We start from the raw sequence: 21,339 nt of genomic DNA, 5'->3' as shown, positions 1-21,339 counted from the left end.
CTTTCTAGTAATCCATTGAAGTTTTGTATTAAATTCTACCTGGATAAAGGGCTGAAAGCAGACTTGAAACCAATTCAAAAGACCTGATAAAAGTTGCTTCAAGTTATGTATTGAATTTAATACAAATTATGTATTGAATTTAACTATTTAAATGCTGTGCATAAAGTTATAAATAGCTTCAAAGCTATAACCATATTAAATATATTTAAATTAGAGATGTGACATTTTATTTACCAAATAAAAGTATGAAGTTAAGTATGGAGTTTTGAAGAAGGAATCTTCAAAGTGCCAAGCCCAGATACATGGCTGATCACAGTATAGCTTTGACTGTTTCAAAAGAAGTATTACAACAAATGATTTCATGTATTTTTTTTGGACATCACAGATTAATATATGTGTCACTTCAAAGTCTTTCAGAAAGTTATAATGATATGTTTAGAAAGAGGCATATAACTATGATTGAAATATAAAGCTTGCATATAAATGTATATTTGGAGGTAATAGAACATCAGTAATATCCTCCAATATGTCCTGTAAAATAGTTAAGAGCTGGTTTATTAGGCTGTGATTAACCACTTTCTGAAGCAGGGTCACATTTAGCTGCAAATAATTGCACTGCTATAAAAATTGATGTCTTTTTGCAGAAGTGTCACTGGGGTATAATGACATGAAGATTTTAGTAAGCCATTGCTATAAAATGAGTTAGTCTGACTTTGTGTAAGTAGTATTTTGTATATGCAGTGTATGAGGTAATTGCAGAGTCTCTTATTTTCTGTATTCCTGTTTGTCATTTATTTATGGAATTACTACTTAAAGGGCATGATTTTTTCTTTCTTACTCAAAAAGACCATTGCTTCTACAGTGAAACTCATGGTAAGATATAGACTAGACCTGTCTAAATCAGTTTGGATAAGTATTGAAATGCTGTTGTTTGTTTGTTTGTTTTTAAGCTCATTGTAAATTTCCCAGCATATGAGAAGTGTCCTCCTTATGACAAAGGAGATGGCAAAGGGAACATGTATCTTAATGACTGATTATTAATAATTTTAGGGCACTAGGAAATGCATTCTGCTTAGACTTAAGCAATGAAATTGTTAAGATTAGTATATATCTGTTTATATATGGATGGCATTTAATCATCTATGTACAAGTTGTACATAGTTGTACTTGCATTTTTTTTCAATAATATGAACAAAAATTAATTTGTACAAAAATATGTTTATTATTTTTAAAATTTAGACTTTGTTCTTTGATTTTATATTGCTGCATATTATATTTAACAAATGGTGGAAATTCTTTTTTTTTTTTTTTTTCTTCGTCTTCTTTCTTTTTTAGTAATATTGCTGGACTCTAAAGCACAACAGACAGAGTTGGAATGGATTTCCTCTCCTCCCAACGGGGTAAGTACTCCATGCAAAAATTAACTTCATGAAGATGAGTAGTTATTTTAGCAAAGCATTTGCAACACTTGCTTTAAACTAGCTCTCTCTCATATTTCTCTCATTAATTGTACCAAGTGTTTATGGCTCTTTCATTTTTAGAATGGAAAGAAGTGTACCTTGGGTTATAGTGTACAAACATAAGCTAATTAAAAGGAGTCTCCTCTGTGGAAGCTCACTTAAACATCCTCAGTAGCTTTTCCTTTTTACTGTAATCCTTTGTGGTGTACTAGAAAACTCTCTATATTTACAACAGAGTATTTTAAATCACTTTTTTATTTATCCTTTAGGAACAGCAGATATACTTCTGTGTGGAAACTTTCTAAAAATATGTTTTTCATTTTCTGTATAATGGGCAATCATAAATTTGTTTATGATGTTTTCTTTGTAATTGAATAGCACAGATTGAAGTGCTCTAAAGTAAAAACATTTATACTGCAGATGTGTTTGAAATGACGTTCCAAACTTGAAACATCCCCAAGTCTTGAGGATCTTGATATCTGGAACCAGGAACCAATTATGTGGTTAAGGCCACCTCCAGCTTGCTTACAGATTAATCTCATGGTATTCCGTTAAATGTACCATTGTATGGTAGTACATCATTATAAAAAAATGAGAGATTTAGAAACATCTGTACTATTGTCTTATGTATTATATACATGAAGTTGAGAAATGCTGCTTTTATCCTGAATTAAAAGTGGTATAAAACCTCTTCTTCCTCAAGTCTTAAGGAAGAAAGAATATTTTCAGAATGATACAGTGGGTATATTGTCCAACGTTAGCTCAGTCTGAGAAATAATAAATTATGTGTCTCGTTCTTACTCATGGAAGCAGTCTTGCAGCATCCACTGTGACTCCTTGCATGAACAAGGACGTGGGGGATCAGGCCCTTAATCTTCAGCGCATTGAGAAATCTGGAGCTAGAAGAGCGTGAAGTGTGAGTGGGGATATAAAAGTGTGACAAATCCTTTAAATAAGAAGAATGAAAATCTGAAAGTGTCTTTCTTTAAAAGCAAGATTGTAAAATCAATACAAGCATAAACTGGAAACAAATGTAACAACTTCAGAAAGAATGTAATGTGAGCTCAACACTTATGGTGTCTAATAATGTCGGCATTAGTGTTTTACATTGATTGAAGCCTTTACCAGAGGTGTTTGAAAGATTAGGTTGGTGGCAATTACATTATGTTAACCTGTAGATAATGAAAGACATGTCAACACATTACACATGTCAGCATACTTAAAGATGAAAGTAGAGTCAAATTCAATAAATGGTAAAAGGGAACTTCAAGAGGTAGAAGGCAATTTCAATGAAACTAAAAATGAATGAAAACTAGTGACTGGATGTTTGTGTGAAAATGATCAGAAGTATCTGATCAGTCTGTGTATCAACATAGAAATACCATTTTAATAGTGTAATTTTGAAAAAAAAAAAAAGTACTTTCACTTATTGTCTACTACACAATAAAGATTTCATGAGAATAAACACAGAAAACATATCTCTTGAGTGAAACTACCACTTCACCGTAGTATGGATTATACCACCCAGGCACTTGTTAAATACCTTATTCAACTGCAGATGTTAAATCTAATACTGATCTCCAATATTGTTGAAAAAAACTAACAAGTTTAAATACTATATATTGGAATCAATAGAAAGGATACATTCAAATAGGATGGCACGAATATCACCATATGTAGCAGCAAGTTAAAGAAAAAATGAATTTCCTTCCTATAAAAGCCAACATGGAATTTATCACTTTAAAAATACTAATGAGGTATGATCTCAGGTGGTATACGTGAAGACCTATCCTGAAGTACTGATGTTGTTGTTTTTTTTTTTAGTTCCACAGAGAAGCAGGTATGCAATGGACTATTAGAAGTAATAAAGACATGCATATTCCATGGATTCAGGAAAATGTGGAAAGCTAGATTTAAGCCCTCAGCTGAAGATAACATAAAATAAGGCTTCTTATCTGAATTTATTGTTTTGTAGCCCCATACAGTGAGCTCTTGCCTGCATGACGGCTCTTTTATGTCAAAGGAAAACAGTTTGATTTTTGTTAAATATATTTTGCTTTTTTTTTTTTTTTTTTTTTTGACCCGGATGGGGACATGAATCTATTTTGATGTGACAGAATCCCATTGATGCCCAGACTCTGATGAGTCAAATTCTGTTCTATGTTGCACTAAAGCTGCTCGTGCTTCATGGATATGATACTTTCCTTAACTGGACTGTCTTATTCCAGAATCTGTCTTGGTGTGTTCAGGGAGAAGTGCTTACACAAGATGAAAATGTTCCACATGATGTGAAACTGAAATTATAAAAATCAGTAAAATTTTAGGCTTCATGCCTTTTTTGTCACATTTGGATTGGTGCTTTATTTATTTATTTATTCGTTCATTCGTCAGTGTGACGGTGCCAGAAACCCTGGTCCCTTTTTTATTTTTCCCTGTTCTTGTTAGTAGTGCTAGTTCTCAAGGGGAGCTGGGGAGAATCTTACTCATTCAGATCTAATAAATTTATTATCAAAATAGTCTGACATGAATACAGGTCCATATGCATTCAGTTCAGTTGACTCCATATGCATTCAGTTGATTCCATGAGCATTTAATATTTCAATAATTTAATCCCATGTACATATATGTATAATACCATAGATGCCACATCTATATTAACTGTAGGTCTTTGAAATATACTTTGATATTTACAACTTCTGTGCATTTCAGCATCTGCAGTCATGATATATTTTGTGGTGATAACTTCCAGCATCAATCCAGCTACATCTGCTTTTTCTTGGAGCAGTAGGCCAATATTAAAATGATCTCATCTGCTGTCAAATAGGTTTGCAAAGTATTGTATACTGCATGGTCCCTAGTCTGGAAAACCAATGCCTTCCATGCTTGGTTACCAGTATGAGGAATGTCAGTGAGTGCTCTGTCCTGCAGAGGTGCAGAATATCCTAGTTCCGCAAAGCACTTAAGCACATGCTTACCATTAAGCTCCTAAGTACTGTCATTGATCTTAAGCGTGAGCTTAAGTGCATTATTGACACACGGCCAGAGGGCTAAGTGCCATAAGAAGTCACGGTTGCCTATATCATCGGGTGAGGATAGCTCAAAAAAAACAAACCCTTAATTTATGACAGCTGCAGTTTCTGCAGTATGTTTAATGTTATAAGAAATACGAAAAGAAGTGTGAGATGTACACTGTTTTGAATGTACCTGCACAGATTTGCCTGGCTGATTTCAGGTTTGCCGTTGCCGGAGGTGCACTTTTCAAAGACACCAAACTCTGTGAAAGACTGCAGGTCTGTTATACACTTCTGGGTTTGTTACACAGTTGTTATCCTAAGGAGGGAATAACAACAATACCCAGGCTTTGAACCAGAGAACTTTCAATCATGTGGGTTGTTCTTAACTGAATATTTAATCTAATATTTGAACTCCCAGCCAACTGAAATTAGTTTCTTTTAACATGGGTGCAGCCACTGAACAAAAGGTGAGTTGAAAAGCATCCGCTTATATGTGTTGGTTTGTGAGTAGAACGGAACATGGAGTGAACAAAAAGAAAACTACCAAACTGTTTTCTCACTTTCAGACTTTTAATTGTCCTTTGTTTCTCGTTGTCTCTCCATGCCACTTTCATCACACAGAAGTGAAAATCGTACACCTCATAAGTTTCAGGAGCCTTCTGCTTTCCATGCAACTGAAAGCTCCACCAAACGTTTTATGCACAAAGGCTGAAATTGCACACTAGGCAATTTCAGTTTCTAAGACTTCACTGATTTTAGGTTTCTTCTGGAAATGAAGCTGCCTTTTGGTCTTTGCTTACCCAAAGCTATTATGACCTTAATGAAATGTGGGAGAACCCAGTGTGGAATTAGAGCTTGGTATGTTGAATAGCCTTTTCTGAAGTTTCCCCTTTAGAATTGTATCCATGATGTGAAAATGATTTTTAAAGTTTATTTATTTTTTTTTTTATATATATGGGAGAGATATAGATGGGGGCAGATCTTCCAGTTGGGTTAATATCTATTTTCTTTATTTGGATGTTTAAGAATATTTTAATAACATACTTTTTATGAAGCCTAACTGTTAAAAAGGAGTGAGACTTAAGTTGTGCGAAGCTTTTTTTCAAATACACAATAGTTACAATGTCATATTTGTTTTATATTACTAACTGCTTGTTATTATTTTAGTGGGAAGAAATTAGTGGACTGGATGAAAACTACACTCCTATACGAACATACCAGGTATGCCAGGTCATGGAATCAAACCAAAACAACTGGCTTCGGACTAACTGGATTGCAAAAAGCAATGCACAAAGGATTTTTGTAGAACTGAAATTCACTCTGAGGGATTGTAACAGTCTTCCTGGAGTTCTGGGAACTTGTAAAGAAACTTTTAACTTGTATTATTATGAAACAGACTACGACACTGGCAGGAATATCCGAGAAAACCAATATGTAAAAATAGACACTATTGCAGCAGATGAAAGTTTTACCCAGGGTGATCTGGGGGAAAGGAAAATGAAACTTAACACAGAGGTGAGAGAAATTGGACCTTTGTCCAAAAAAGGATTCTATCTTGCATTTCAGGATGTAGGGGCCTGCATTGCTTTGGTCTCTGTCAAAGTCTACTACAAGAAGTGCTGGTCCATCATTGAGAACTTAGCTATTTTTCCTGACACAGTGACTGGCTCAGAGTTTTCCTCTTTAGTTGAAGTACGAGGAACTTGCGTCAGCAGTGCAGAGGAGGAGGCTGAGAACTCTCCGAAGATGCACTGTAGTGCAGAGGGAGAATGGTTAGTGCCTATTGGAAAGTGTATCTGCAAAGCAGGATACCAGCAGAAAGGAGACACGTGTGAACGTAAGTAAACATACAGCTTGTTGTAATATGTGCAAATATGGGTTTATATTATACCATCTTATTATTTCTCTGCAACAGAAATGCATGATCAGTCTGCATCTAAAGTTTTCACGTCCTCAGTCTGTAAACTTTACACTGGCCAGTCTAAAGCAGTCAATTTTTCTAGGCATGGACATTGGCAGTTGTGTACTGCATTTAATTCTATTCTAGTTTACATTTAAAAACTTGTGCGAAGTATAAATACTGATTCAGGGCTAAAACTCTGAGCAATTTAAGGTGACAGTCCTTATACTTCTTAGTACAGAACATTGTATTAATACCCCTGAGTGGTTAAAGAACTTGTTCTTTTATATGGTCTGTGACGATTACAAGGAAACTAAAACTGAGGAAATAAACTTAGAATGACATGTGGTTAGTAATAGCACACAAAAACTGCATTACAGATTTGTGTCATGAGTGCATAAAAATTGAGAATACTGTTTTAGGTCTTTCAAACAGAATATCAAGTTCCCAGGGTGAAGTATGTTTTCTTTTCTACAATATCTTATGCATAAAACTAACTTTAAATTTTGGTTTGCCGGGGGATCATGGTGATTAGTTTATAATACTAGCAAGTCAGAGACTATTGCATTGTACTTTCTAATTTGGGCTGATTCAGTTACACATTTTTAGAAAAATACTTACACTTAGCATTGCTGGGCTATATGCGTAAGAAGTTTCTGCTTTGTGTAAAAAAAAAAGATATATTACTGTCTCTGCTTACAGTAAAATCAAGACATATTTTCATATACATTTAAAACAAGTTATATATCATTCTTATCATAAGATAACACAACTAATTATTTATGGTCACATCTTTATCACATGATAGACATATGTTAGTGAGAAATGTTGCATGTAAGTTGCACGGGTGTTGCATGTAACACCTCTAGCCCCCACCGCCCACAAATCTGTGAAGAGGAATAACCTACAGAATCTCAAAACCAAAGATGGCTGTGGTCAGTGAGTCTGAGATGTTTATGTAAGGATTTCAAAATCTACAGAGGATTAGGGTCACCCTAAAGGAAAGAAAGTAAATGTGCTCATTATTAATAAGTTGTCCTCAGGGAAAAACATGATTGTGTTCCTGATGATTTTTTTTTTTTTTACTAGTAAATTCTATATAAGGTGAAGTGAGTAGAATTGATCTGAGGCCTTTGTAGCCTCGCACAAATCTTTCATTGTTTTGTTGGGAAGGGATGAAGGCTTATACAGTACAGAGGGTGATCTCATTAGGAATAATCATGATGTGAAAAACTGCCCACATGAAACTGCTCAGCAGACTGTATTAAGGCTCTGTTAAAAATATTAAGCAGTATGTCCTATTCTGAAACCTGTTTTGATGTTTTCAAATGTTTCTTTGGAGTGACTGTCTTTTTTCTTTTTTCCTTGATTAGGGACCTAGTCATGGCTGATACAATGAGTATACTAATTTTATTTGTCTTTCAATTGAGAAGAGAAAGTATCCAAAAAAGACAACAGTACATGTTGGGAAGTGAGTCGGGGAGAGGGGCCTTGGGGGTGTGGATAGATAGAGGAGAAATCCGTGTTTGGTAACTGGAAGTCAGGCTTCTTAATTTCTAACCACACTGATGTTGACAAAAGAATTAAATGATAACTTGTACTTGAGTATAACAGTATGCTCATTTGCAAGAACACTTCTCACTTTTGGCTTGCTTCCAAAGCAATTGCTAAGAGAATACACTACTCTGGAAACAGTCCAGAGGATCATTTATGGTATCTTTTTTTTTTTTTTTTTTTTTTCTTTTCTTTCAGTGATCCTGTTAAGAGTTTGAAAACAAACTCTGGCTCCATATTGAGGCACATTAATGTATTTGAGAGAGGAAAGGTGGGAGGCAGCTGCTTGCTGAATGTGCGCTGCTGGCAGCACAAAGTCAGGGTGATCTGAGTGACTGTGGCTCACAATAGTAATTGCAGCCTGTGACGCTTGTTAGCCATATCTGTGCTTGAGGATGTTATTAAGTATGATCAACTATGTAGTGACCGATAATACAGCTGGCACACTGATACAGCATCTGTTTTTTTGTGACAGATATTGAGAGAAACTTATCTGAGCATTGACACTAATGCAACTGGCTATCTGTTACTGTCAAGCTGTGTAACAGATCAAGCAGAAGCAAGTCGATATGTGCTTCCTTAACCCAGAGCTTTTATAGCCCTGTCTGAGGGCTCACTTCTGCAAGTACTTTGTACCTGGCATGCTGTGTGACTTCTTTGGGACTACTCGTGGTAGAAAGCATTGTGCTCTGTCAGGATGGGCAAAAGTCTGATTCCTGTCTCACACATACTATAGCTCAGCTGAATTAATTAACACAATAGGAAGGCCTTTTAAAGATACAGAATAATGCCTTATCTGTCTGCATTGTATTAAAGGTAGGAATAGATGGCCACATTGTAGTTCCAAATAGCTCTTCAAACTGTAACACAGTGGGGTTTTTCATTTGTATTAAGCTGGCTTGATTGGCTGACTGTGATTGAAGAATGTGATCCTTTTGCGTATAGCTTCTCTCCTGTATGCGAAATTTATTGAGTTCAGATACTAAAACAATTGAATTTTGATTTATTTGAATTCTGCACTGGATGTGCTGCCAGATGTGTTGTTGTTGCATGAATGTAAGTAACTAGCAGTGTTGGGAAGGATAAGGAAGGGAGCAGTCATGAGTAGTGAAACACATAACCTGGACATTGATCTCCCTTGTGTTTATTCTGCAGTGGTCAATCTTCTAAGTCGAATTCATCTCTTTTTCAGATGAACACTGATTACTTCTCAGTGGTCTAGTGGGATAATGAATAAGAGAGCCTAACTCCAGAGAGCTCACAGTCTTCATGTAAGGCAAAATCTTAAAGTTTGGTGAAACAAGCATGAGAAAACTAGATAAGCATGTGGAATTTGGATTGCAGAGGGTTTTTGTTTGTTTGTTTGTTTGTTTGTTTTTTGGGGGAGGAGGGAGGGACATTACAAAGGACACTCTCCTCAGTATTGATCGTATGTCTGCTGGTGTGTGGCACTGAGTTGAGGCAGGGAAATTTTACCTCTTAAAGTACTGAAAAGTACCTAGCAAAGGTACCTGAACGGTACTTAGCAAAGCTGTGTATCATGTACTGTGTATCTGTTCCAGGAAAAAAAAAAAAAAAAAAAAAAAAACCACCACTGCCAAACCCGATGAAATTCTCACTATCTGTAGTAGACTCCCAAGAGATGTAACTGATTTCTTTCTCACAGTGGAGTCCAGTCGATATGTTGCACATGTAAAGACCACACTGGGGTCAGTGACTGGTATTTGAATGAGAAAATGATTCTTTGAGAACTAATTTAATGTATTTTCCATCTGTTTCATGTTAGTTGGGGGTGGGATGAGAGAATTATATTTACTCAATTGGAGCAGTAGAGAAGGTAGTTTCAGAAGGTAGGAAGCATCTCTTAATATGACTGAGCTGAAAAATTACATAGATGATTTGGCGCTAAGTCCAAACAACCGGAATTCAAGGCAAAGCCAAACGGGTACTTTTTACTGTTAAACATTTTATAACACCATATGCATTAACAGTTGTAGCAGTTGTCTTATTGGCCCCCAAAATGGGGAGGGTTTTAGAGCTATTTGTACATTTTGTCTTGGTGAGGTAAAAAGGGAGCTAGAGGCTTTTCTTTCCAAACTTTGTTATGTGATATACTTTGTGACAGACTACAAGTTACATCTGTTCCTTCTTTTTTTTTTTTTTTTTTTTCTTTTTTTTTGGGGGGGGAGTGGGAGAATGATAAACTTTTGTATCTTGGCTTTGTGAAATATTACTTGATAACAGATGCCAAAACAGAATTTGCCTTATGTTTGTCATATTTGTGGTAAAGTGGTGTGTTTTTCTTTTTGTGTGTGTCTGTTTTTTTTGTTTGTTTGTATTGTTTTTTTTAATACTGAGGAACATGCAACATGTTTGCTAGCAAAGGGCAATGAATTGAGAGAGGAATGTGAATAAGATGTCATTAAAATAAAAGTTACCAAAGTTACTTCTCAAAAACACAGGATGCATGATTTCGTATAGAATTTGGCCCAGGTGGTATGTTTCAAAGCGTGTGGGTAACCTGCTAATTGAATAGCCAATTTTGACATTCCTGCATTTTCAATTTGAAAATAGTTTAGTGTGTGGAGAAGGAGCAAAATTTTAGACAACTTCATCAGTAGCATGTATATTATCAAGACTTCTTTTTTTTTTTTTTTTAAGAGAATTTACCTTTCCTCCATTTACTTCCAAAATTGCTCTTGTGAAGAGAATGTAATTATTTTCAGCAACTTGAACCAGTGCCAAGAATAAGGACATTTCTGACAATTTTGCTATTTTCTATAAAGCCAGTGAAAGCTCAAAAGGAGAGTCCCTACCTCCTTCCCACCTCCACATAAGATATTCAGTAGTTTTTTTGTCCTTTTTAAACAAATGTAATTGTGATCAGGCATTAGGTCCCAGACACAACCACATAGGAACTACTAGATTTTTAAATACGTTGCGTAAGTATCTTTCCACAAAATTCAGAAAAATATAACATACTATCATGGTTCTGCTCGAGTGGGCAGCCGAGCTCCACCACAGCCACTCTCTCACTCCCCCTCCTCAAAGAGGAATGGGTAGAAAATATGATGAAAAGGGCTCAAAGGTTGAGATAAGGACGAGAAAATCACGCAGTAATTATTGTAACACAGGTAGCCGTGGGGCCAAGAGAAGTTGTGCTTCTCCACCAACAACTTCTGAAGCAGCTTGAATCCCCTCATATGCTGTTAATATTTCCTTTTCAGTTGGAGTGTAATTGGCTTCTAGTCCTCAATAGCCCCGGCTCCAGAACCCCAGAGGTTGGCCTCGAGTCTCTCCTGGGGTCTTCTGCCAGAGGCTCCAGGTGAGCCCATGCTCCCCAGCTGCAGTGTAAAGTATGTTTTGCACAGCTGGTCTGGTACGGACAGGCCCAAGGGCTACTGCATGAGCTATTTCTTGTTTGAGTTGTTCCAAGGCCTGTTGTTGCTCGGGGCCCCACTCGAAAGAGTTCCTCTTCCAGGAGTCACTCGATATAGAGGACTCACAAGCTGACTATAGCCTGGCACATGCATGCTCCAAAATCCCACAAGGCCTAGGAAAGCTTGTGTTTCTTTTTTGCTAGTTGGCAGAGACATAACTGTTATTTTGTTGATCACATCCGTTGGAATGTGGCAACGTCCATCCTGCCATTTTACCCCCAAGAACTGGATTTCCTGTGCAGGTCCCTTGACATTATTCTGTTTAATGGCAAAGCCAGCTTTCAGGAGAATTTGAATTATTTTCTTCCCTTTCTCAAAAACTTCTTCTGCTGTGTTACCCCATATGACGATATCATCGATGTACTGCAGGTGTTCAGGAGCATTCCCCTGTTCCAGTGTTGTCTGGATAAGTCCATGGCAAATGTTAGGGGCTGTGTTTCCACCCCTGGGGCAGTCGATTCCAAGTATACTGAATGCCCCTCCAAATGAAAGCAAATTGTGGCCTGCAAGGCTGTTCCTCACTCCTCTCACTCTCCCAGCTGCTGTGTGGCACAGCGTTTTTTTCCCTGTCTTAAATATGCTCTCACAGAGGTGCAAAACAACACCGCTTATTGGCTTGGCTCTGGTCAGCAGTGGGGCCCTTACCAAACATGGAGCTGCTTCTAGATCCTTCTCACAGAAACCGTGCCTATGGCCCCCTGCTACCAAAACCTTGCCATGTAAACCCACTACACATACTTACAGGTGAAAACTTTGAGCTAGATGGTCAAGAGTATTGAAGATGTTTCTACTATGAATGCAGAATTGTAATCTTTACTTTGATCCTCCTATGGAGTTTCTAGACAGTTAAGTGTCTTGTTTTCTTTCACCCTGGAGTCTTCTGACTACCCTTCTTGTCAGAGGGATGTGGTAGAAATTATTTTTATTATTAGTTTTATTTGCTATATCTTTCTTTTAGAACAGTCTAGTCTTCATAAAGGAGGTTTCCACAAATTTGTCAGTCTCCTTAGGTCATTCTCGTTTCTTTGTTCGTGTCATTCAACCTTATGATTGTATCAGCACAGAGATGAGAAAAACTATCTCTACCATGATATGTATCTTAAGTTAAATAACAGGAAATGGCAGAATAATAATAAATAACAGAAATTAAATAACAGAAAATACCATGGGGTATCCTCTCAATCTCCTCTTCTCCAGGCTGAACTGAGTGGCTTCAGCTGCTCTTCACCCATCCCTCCCCCCGCACCCCCCCCATTCAGCAACTTCTCCTTTGGAAGCTCTCTAACAGTTTTATGTCCTTTTTACACTGTAATGCCCAAAACTGAGCACAGTAGTCAAGGTGAGGCCACACCAGTGTATATACCAGGACAATCACTTCTCTCAGCAGGCTGCCAGGGCACACAGTTGTCTCATATGCAACTTGATGTCAAACAGAACCCCCATTCTTCATAGCATTTGTTCCAGGTCTCTGTGTTGTGGTTCCTTTCAACCATAAAATACTTTTTTGTTTGTTTGTTTGTTTTGTTTTGTTTTGTTTTGTAGTGTTCCTTTATATGAAGCATCTGAATCAACTTGATTACTGTAACTACAGACAATCATAGTCTTGGTAACGTAAGCCTTTCTCAAGTCTGACATGAAGATATATGAAATGCTAGGTGATGTTAAGTTGAAGTGATCAAGAACCACATGGTGGAGGTAATTGCAACTGGATAGCTCTCATCCATGATGCCATCAATGCTCCCTAAAATGAATTAACTGGAAAGCTAATGTCAGAAGGGCTGACAGTGGTTGAAATAGTACATACAGGTGAGCAATCAGGAGCCCAGATCTCAGAAACATAAATAAACCATTAGTTGACATAGTTGAATGTTGAGCTCTTTCCCTTCTCCAACCTCTCTTCTTTCCTTCTCCCTATTCCTTTTCACAAATTCTGTTGTCTCCAGGAATTAATTTTATTTTTGCATTTTGCTAGAGCTTTGAGTATCAATTTCTTAGACTCAGTTTGTTGTATATTTTTTCCCCATCAGATTCACTGCTGATCATAAATTTTGAAAACAAAACAACAAACAAACAAACAAACAAAAAAAAAACAGCAATGAAGTCAAACAGAACCTTAATAATTTCTCCTTCAGTTACAGAGGAGTTGTCTTTTTACAGGTCTGAAATACCACTCCTGAATTAGCTGTGGTTGCTCAACAGCTGGGCTATTAACTCGTCAGCCAAAAAATCTGTTTCTTCTAAATAAAGCTTTAGCTGGTGTTTAGAATTGGAATCTCTTGGTGTCAAGTCTGTTGCCCAGAACCATACGTCTTGCTGCTGAAGCAAACTTTTGTGAGAAATTGCAATAAACATGCAATAGTTTTCGTTATCATTGTCTCATCTTGGAAACTTCTGTACTTAGACCAAAAAAAAAAAAAAAAAAAAAAGCAAATGTCTTACTTGGAAGTTCTTTTTTTTTGTTTTTTGTTATTGTTTTGTTTTGTTTAATTCTTTTTGTCCAGGGTTTCTGATGATCTCTGACAATGAAGGCACAAAAATAAATTTAAATATTCTTTTATTTCCAAGTCTAAATGGCAGAAGAGTGGCATATAAACCTTGTTAGGTTGTATCTCAAGTGTACGTCCATTCCATCAAATTGGACTGTTTATTTTTTATTTGCTTAAAAAATAAACAATAACCAATTAGGTGCCAGGAGAAAAAATGAGGATCAGCAGAATATGGGGAAGCTGAAAGCAGAGAAAATTTAACAGAAGAGATGATCAGAGAAAAGTGGGAGCATGTAAATATATGTTTAACATAATCTGCTTTAACAGTATCTGACATCGATATACAGGTGGTATAATGTTGACAAAGTTGTTCAAGCAAACTGTGCAGTTCAAAGTAGAAATTGTTCTCTGAAAACAAAGAGCCTTGTTTAAATGAATGAAGCTGAGGTTCTTATTAGAAAAGTGGGACAAACGTACAGAGAGATCCATGTTTAGTACTGAAGTTGAAAGAAATGAAATTTATGTGAACAAAATGTTTGCTTAACAAGATTGGATTTTGAATTTTGCTGGCCCCCAAACTTCATCCTTTCTCATGAAAATGTTTGTCTCCTCCTAATAGTTCATATATAATAAGCACTATTAAATCTTTAAGACTGTCTGTCTGGTTTTACTTAGGAAACAGTTGAAGACAGTATTTTTTGTTCCCTTTATGTGGCTTTTCAGCTGCTATCATCCTTATTACCGCTTGAACTACAATGTAAAAATTAATTGTTGGTTCTTGATTTCTCAGCATTAAATCTCAATGTTTTCCCTGCCCTGTGCAAGCTCTGTCTGCAATACTAATTGACTTATTAAAAAGAGTAAGCTGTCCAAAGTTGGTGGATTAAGACTTTTTAATTTAAAACAAGTAAAAAGTCTTCAATTAACAAAAACAAAGGCAATATGGTTCTCTCTAAGTGGACTCAATTCTATAAATTACACATACTTTGTTTATGTTTTGCTTTTTTTTTTTTTTCCTTTTAGAAATACTGTAAATTTTACTTTGTTAATAAAAACTTAAAGCTCTAACCAACTTCAGAATAGAACAGTTTGTAATGGGCTTTCTTAAAATAATTAAAAAAATATTTTAATGGAGTTCATTAAAAATGAAATATGGTTCATGAGGCAGTAAAAATATATTTTATACTGTAGGCATTCACAGGATATTGTGGCATAAAGCAGAAAAAAGGCAGGTTCACTGTTTAATTTCATGAAAAGTGACCTCTCTTTATAGTGTGATGAAATATCTAATTCTTTCTATTACCCTGCCTTAATGAGAAAACAGCAGCAATAACATATATATATATATAACATTATGAACATTTACATTTTATGAAACTTCCCTTGTTTACTTACAAAACCTTTTACCCCTGAACACTTTTTATTCTTTCCTTTGCACATATCTGTATCCATGAGTTGTTTCTCAGATTAATGACAAATGTATGGTATGTGTGAAAGTGAATAGTATCCTAACTAGTAGTTCACAGCAGAAATTATTTATTTTCTATGGGAATCATAGAAATCATATTTAATTTCCTAATAAAAATCATAAAATGTCTTTTTCTCAGACATATTGGTAATAGTTCAGTATTTTTTGAGTGTCTCAGGTGAAGGGATATTCTTGTGCACTTATCCACTGATGACAGTTTCTGACTTCACCAAGTCTAGTAAATAAACACAATAAGTCAACATACTGCAAAACAGCTGTTCAGTATTCAATACTTTTCTTTACTTCTCTTTTTCTCCTTTAAGAAGAGATTTTCCTTTTAGGAAAAATATTTTTAGAAGCTATATGCACTTTAGATAATTTATTTTAATGTTAACCTAATTTGTAGCTCAGAGTAATAAAGGCCACCACGTATAAAAATTGGGTGAGATAAGAATTAGGCTCAATTACTATAGTTCTAGAGTCCTGGTCGTGTCAATGTATGTACTTATATAGCCTTATTTAGCTGCGTGGCCCTGCTGCGTATCCTAATGAGAATAAAGTTGCTCACATCTGTAAGAAACATCAGGTTTTTTTTGTTTGTTTGTTTGTTGTTTGTTTTTTGTTTTTTTTTGTTAACAGTGGGTAAATTGATACTTTACCTTCCTAAATTTTATGGTTTAAATTAGTTACATATGATTCTTAGCAAGATACAGCTCTATTACAGTAATATCTAGCATTTTTTCTAATAGAAGTCTAATTAACTGCAATTATTAGTATATATGACACCTGACAGATCTCAAATGTGTGACTGATTTATAAAAAGGAAGTACTTCATCAAGAAATATAATTACTGCTATTATTTCACAATATATTCAATATATTCAATATATATAAATGTAGAACAGATCAGAGATTTTTTTTTTTTTTTTTTTTTTTTTTTACTGTAATTGTGAAATAAGTCAAGGATACGATTTTGAGAAGCTAGTGCAAATCTAGAGCACTAGCTTTCTGGTTAACTACTGATTTATGAGCAAAAGTATTTCTGATAGTATCTCTTACCATAAATAAGCATGCTTTAGAAAGTATATCCCTGAAACTGGGTTACTACTTTTCAAGAGATCAGTTTATGACTAATTTAAGTAAGCAGTGCCTCACACAGAAAACTATCTGTGTGACTGTGGGCTCAGGCTTAATCCCTAGAGCTAAATGGCAAGAATCCTATGAGCTCCATCAGTGTAACACGGTACGTTAATACTTCCCTGTGGAGGAAAGTGCTGAAGTTTTAAGTAACATATGCATAAACCTAAAGCTTTATGTTGATGGAATGTATTTAAATTAATTTTTGATTAGGAGTGTTTTTCTAAGTTGTAGGCGTTGTGTTGGTAGAAATGTGTTCAGAGAAGCAAATATACATGGGACTCAAAAAGTGTATGGATGGTACAAGAGATATATGAAATCTAGCATGATTAATTGATATAAATTGTTAAATTATTTCCTTACATTTATTGAATGTGAAATATCACCCAGCCTAGATGACTGGTGCTGATTTTCCAGTAGATTGAGCGCACAGTAGGCTGAGCTATGCTAGCTGTTGAGTCATGTTCCCGGAACTTCTCCTGTCAGGTGGCTGATATGGTGACCTCAGCTAATATGCACATGACCAGCTCCATATTCCTTTCACTTTACTAGATATGTCCTCATGACTGAATTGCCAAGTGTCCAGTGACAGTTCATACATGTACTGTTTTCTACATGCATTTATTTCTCCATAGAGGTCTAACGCCCGAGTAAGACGTGCAGGTGTTATGAGTTCCTTGTCCACTTCTGCTCAAGAAAAAACTAATGGTTGGCTGTTTATTATTATTTTTATATTAATAATTTTATAATATTAATATATATATATATATAATATTAATATGTTATATTAATATTATTACATATTGTTATATGTAATATTATTATTGACCCAATCTACTCCACCTGAAAAGTTAGTACTCTCTGTGGCATCCAACTCTCCAAATCTCTCTCTGTTTCTCACCTTAGCACGCTTCATTTATGTATGATCTCTAATTGCAATATTCTTTTAACTTCCTGAATGTGCCATCTTTTTCAACACTAAACCATTGTATGGGTTTACAATATAAGATACATAAGTAATGTATCTTATGGATGTCTATCTGGTGCCAATTTGAATTGAACCATTTGTGTCCACAGAGACACACAGTTGGCCTTGAGAACCTCATTAAATCACTAATTCAAACTCTTGAAACCCTTGCTTAGCTACCATGAAAGAGCTTGAAGAATGCTGACAATTGAGATGTAGAAGTAAAGTTTATTGTATTTCTAAAAGTATGGCAGTCTGTGTGCCAAACAGCTCAGCTCTGTTGGTGCTTAGTTTTTACATGTTCAAAAAATAGATGTTCTCCAGCTTGTCTGTGGAACATGGTTTTAGCGGGCAACATGTGTCTGTGATCACTGACCATATTTACATGACCTCATTCAACTCAAGTTTTCCAGACTTAGGTCAATTATTTTTTTCATGCAGAGGAGAATTTGAACTCAGATCTGTTGCTTTAAATAGGGCATGTCAATTAACCAACACGTAGTCAGCACTTGAAGGTTTTAATAACCCCTGCTAACGAAACTATTCTGCTTCCATAGTGTAGCAGTTAAAATCATTTATGTGGAGGTATGGATTCACAGAATCACAGAATTTCTAGGTTGGAAGAGACCTCAAAATCATCGAGTCCAACCTCTGACCTAACGCTAACAATTCCCACTAAACCATATCCCTAAGCTCTACTTTGGTTCTGAATTGTGTATGTATGTGTGTGTGTACACATACACATGTGTACATATGTGTACACATACATATATAGTAATATATAGAATTATATATATATAATTGTATTATATCTTTTAAATATATTAAATATATTAAAATTATATATTATATATATATTTAGATCATCTTTGGTATTTCTTTTTGAATTGCTGACTGGAGGTAATTTTTGAGTACAACTGGAATCCGCCTGAAGACAGGGTATTCTTGTTTGATTTTGTTGTGTTGCATAAGACACATGATACGGTCTCCTAGCTAAAACCAAACATTTAATCTTGCATGTTTTAGGTCTTGTATTTCAAAATGCTGGCTTTTTTTTTTTTTCTTTTTTTCTTGATTGATTTATTTGCACAGTAAATAGTATAGATAACCCAACATTTTCATTTTTGTCCAAAATTATGTAATGAAAACTTGTTCTCTACCAGTAGCTCTTCAGTAAAAATTATTACTGATTATTTTATTTCTTGAGTATGTTATAATTTTGGTATTGCTTTGTGTTTATTATGTAAGGATAGTATGTTTATATAGACAAATGGAAAACTTTTACTATGTGTGCAGTTTTATTGACACTAGGTAGAAAAAGAAGTGCAGATCATGTCCTCCCCCAAGTGATACCTAGAAGGAAATTGGCATTGTTTTAGCTGTTAGCAAATCCCAAAGCTCCATATTGTCACACAATTCCTTCACCTATGGAAGTCTCATCCAGATTTAATCTGCAGCCTGCAGCTGGTAAAAGTGGAAGTATCAGGTCCTTAAAACCATAAGCAGGGTTGAAAAATGTCCCACAGTGCTCACTTATGAATAGAGTATTCAGTCTGTGATCTGAGACTTTCTGTTCTGTTCACTTTCGCTTATCATTATTTGCATATCATTTAATTTTCTGATTAAAAGGAGGCAATTCTCTGGCTTTATCATGTGTATTCTCGTCTGTCTGCTTTAGTTTGTCAATTGAAATAAGACTCAATTTGGCCTATTAAAAAAAAAAAATCTAGTCAGTCGAATTGCTAGTGAATAATGGCAGTAAATGAGGGAAAGAAATAACACCTTTTTAAAACATCCCTTTTCCTGGATGAGTGTGAGAGAGTAGGATACAATGGCATACCTACTTCTGAGCTTTGTATCTTAAAGATTTTCTGTCATAAATTCATAAATCTCCTTACCAGGAGATCTCTGTTTTTTTTTTTTTTTTTTTTTTTTTTTGTTTTGTTTTGTTTTGTTTTGTTTTGTTTTGTTTTGTTTTTTGTCCCAAGGAGCTCAGAACTGGACACAGTACTCCAGCTGAGGCCTAACCAGATTTCCCTGTCAACAGTGTATTTATATTCAGTGAAGCGAAGCCCCAGCTTGTGGCACTCTCACAAACGGTACTCACTCTCAATGGCACTCTCACAGACTGTACGCTCTCACTCTCAGTGACTTGTACAGCCTTGAGAAGGGAGGAGACAGTGAAAGGCCAGCGTTAAGGTCATGGAAAAGGGGAATATCATATGATTGGAACTCTCTTATGATTACCCAAAGCAGGTAAAAACTCTTCTTCTGTAATGCAGTATGCATCTCTGTAGGTTAACAAATAGATATCTCTTGTCCTTTTTAAAACTTCCATAGCTGTCTGCTTTGAAAAACATTGTGGTTCCACCCAACCCAGATGGAAGTACTACTGTGCTGCCAGAGATCCCTTGCCAATCTCTATCCCTGATAGCGGTTTATATCAGGGATATTTTTGGGCCCCTTGCTACAAGGGCATCGAGGTGCTGGAGCACATCCAAAGATGGGCAACAAAGCTGATGAAGGGTCTGGAGAGCCACTTATGAAGAGTGGCTGAGGGAGCTCGGGTTGTTCAGCCTCAAGAAAAGGAGGCTCAAAGAAGACCTTTTCATGCAGTACAATTACACAATTTTTAACCCTGCTTACGATTTTAAGGACCTGATACTTTCACTTTTACCAGCTGCAGGCTGCAGATTAAATCTGGATGAGACTTCCATAGGTGAAGGAATTGTGTGACAATATGGAGCTTTGGGATTTGCTAACAGCTAAAACAATGCCCATTTCCTTCTAGGTATCATTTGGGAGGACATGATCTTTTTCTACCTAGTGTCAATAAAACTGTGCACATTGTGAAGTTTTCCTTTTGTTCTTAATGGAGGCTATAGTGACACGGGGATCAGTCTCTTGTCCCCGTCACCAAGTAATAGGACAAGAGAAAATGTCCTTAAGTTGTACCAGGGGAGGTTTAGGTTGGATATTAGGAAAAAAAAATACTGAAAGGGTTGTTCAGTATTGGAACAAGCTGCCCAGGGAAGTGGTTTAAGCCATCATTCCTGGAAGTCCTCGGAAAACATGTAGATGTAGGGCTTAGTGATATGGTTTAATGTTGGACTTAACTAAGGATACTAAGTGCTAGGCTTAAGGTTGGACTAGATGTTATTGGAGGCCCTTTCCAACCTAAATGGTTCTATGATTCTGAAACATATTGGGAAAGTCTGTTGAGCACTGCTATCATTTCATGCTTACATGCCAGTTCTCTCTCTTTGCTCTTTCCAAGTACCTTCAACTGGAGTTAATGTTTCCTGCAGGGCTGATATAACACACCAAAGAGGCAAAACTCCTTGCTTTTACCCGGTGGAGAAGGGGACTTGAAACATTTTTGTTGCAAAATATCTTATTTTCCCTTGGGAAAAATCTTGCTTTATTCATAATAAATAAATAAATAGCCTTATGGGACTACTTGTGAGAGTAACAAAAACACGAATCAGCCCCATGTCATAACCATCTGTTACTAACACAAAGAGTAAGGGCTCAGCCTTGTGGCCCTTGCTAAAGGCAGTTTGTTTAATAGGAGTTACTACAGATATGAAAAATGTGTGTTTTCCTCATTATTGTTGCAATATCCCCACCAGTAGTGTTAAAAAAAAAAAAAAAGGAAGGAATTAAAAAGAAAAAAAAGTCATCATGAGCACTGCTGTATGATCATACAATTACATTATTTTATGTTGTGGTAGGCTGCAATAAATATCTAATTTCAAGAAATATTGCAGATTTTTAAAAATTTGCTTTAGCTACTTTCATGTATATATTTTGTAGTATCTCTTTTGGCTTTATGACTGAATTGTGACTGGGTTTTCTTTTCTACTGCTTTTTATAATTGAGGTAGACCTCCTTTTTGAACATGGCTAGTGTG

At 35.9% G+C, this 21,339-nt stretch overlaps 1 protein-coding gene across 9 annotated transcripts in view; it reads left to right on the top strand.

The window, feature by feature from the left end:
* EPHA7 (EPH receptor A7) overlaps positions 1 to 21,339 on the top strand; it is a 188,873-nt gene that overhangs the window by 3,110 nt on the left and 164,424 nt on the right. For all 9 annotated transcript variants that reach the window (XM_084513165.1, XM_084513164.1, XM_084513160.1 and 6 more), the window contains exons 2-3: positions 1,336 to 1,400; positions 5,642 to 6,311. In XM_084513165.1, coding sequence (XP_084369291.1) covers positions 1,336 to 1,400; positions 5,642 to 6,311 — 735 coding nt within the window. The remainder of the gene's footprint in view (positions 1 to 1,335; positions 1,401 to 5,641; positions 6,312 to 21,339) is intronic.

Source organism: Aythya ferina, assembly GCF_964211825.1.
Source record: "Aythya ferina genome assembly, chromosome: 3".
NCBI lineage: Eukaryota > Metazoa > Chordata > Aves > Anseriformes > Anatidae > Aythya > Aythya ferina.
This window is presented reverse-complemented; position numbering and strand designations above follow the sequence as displayed.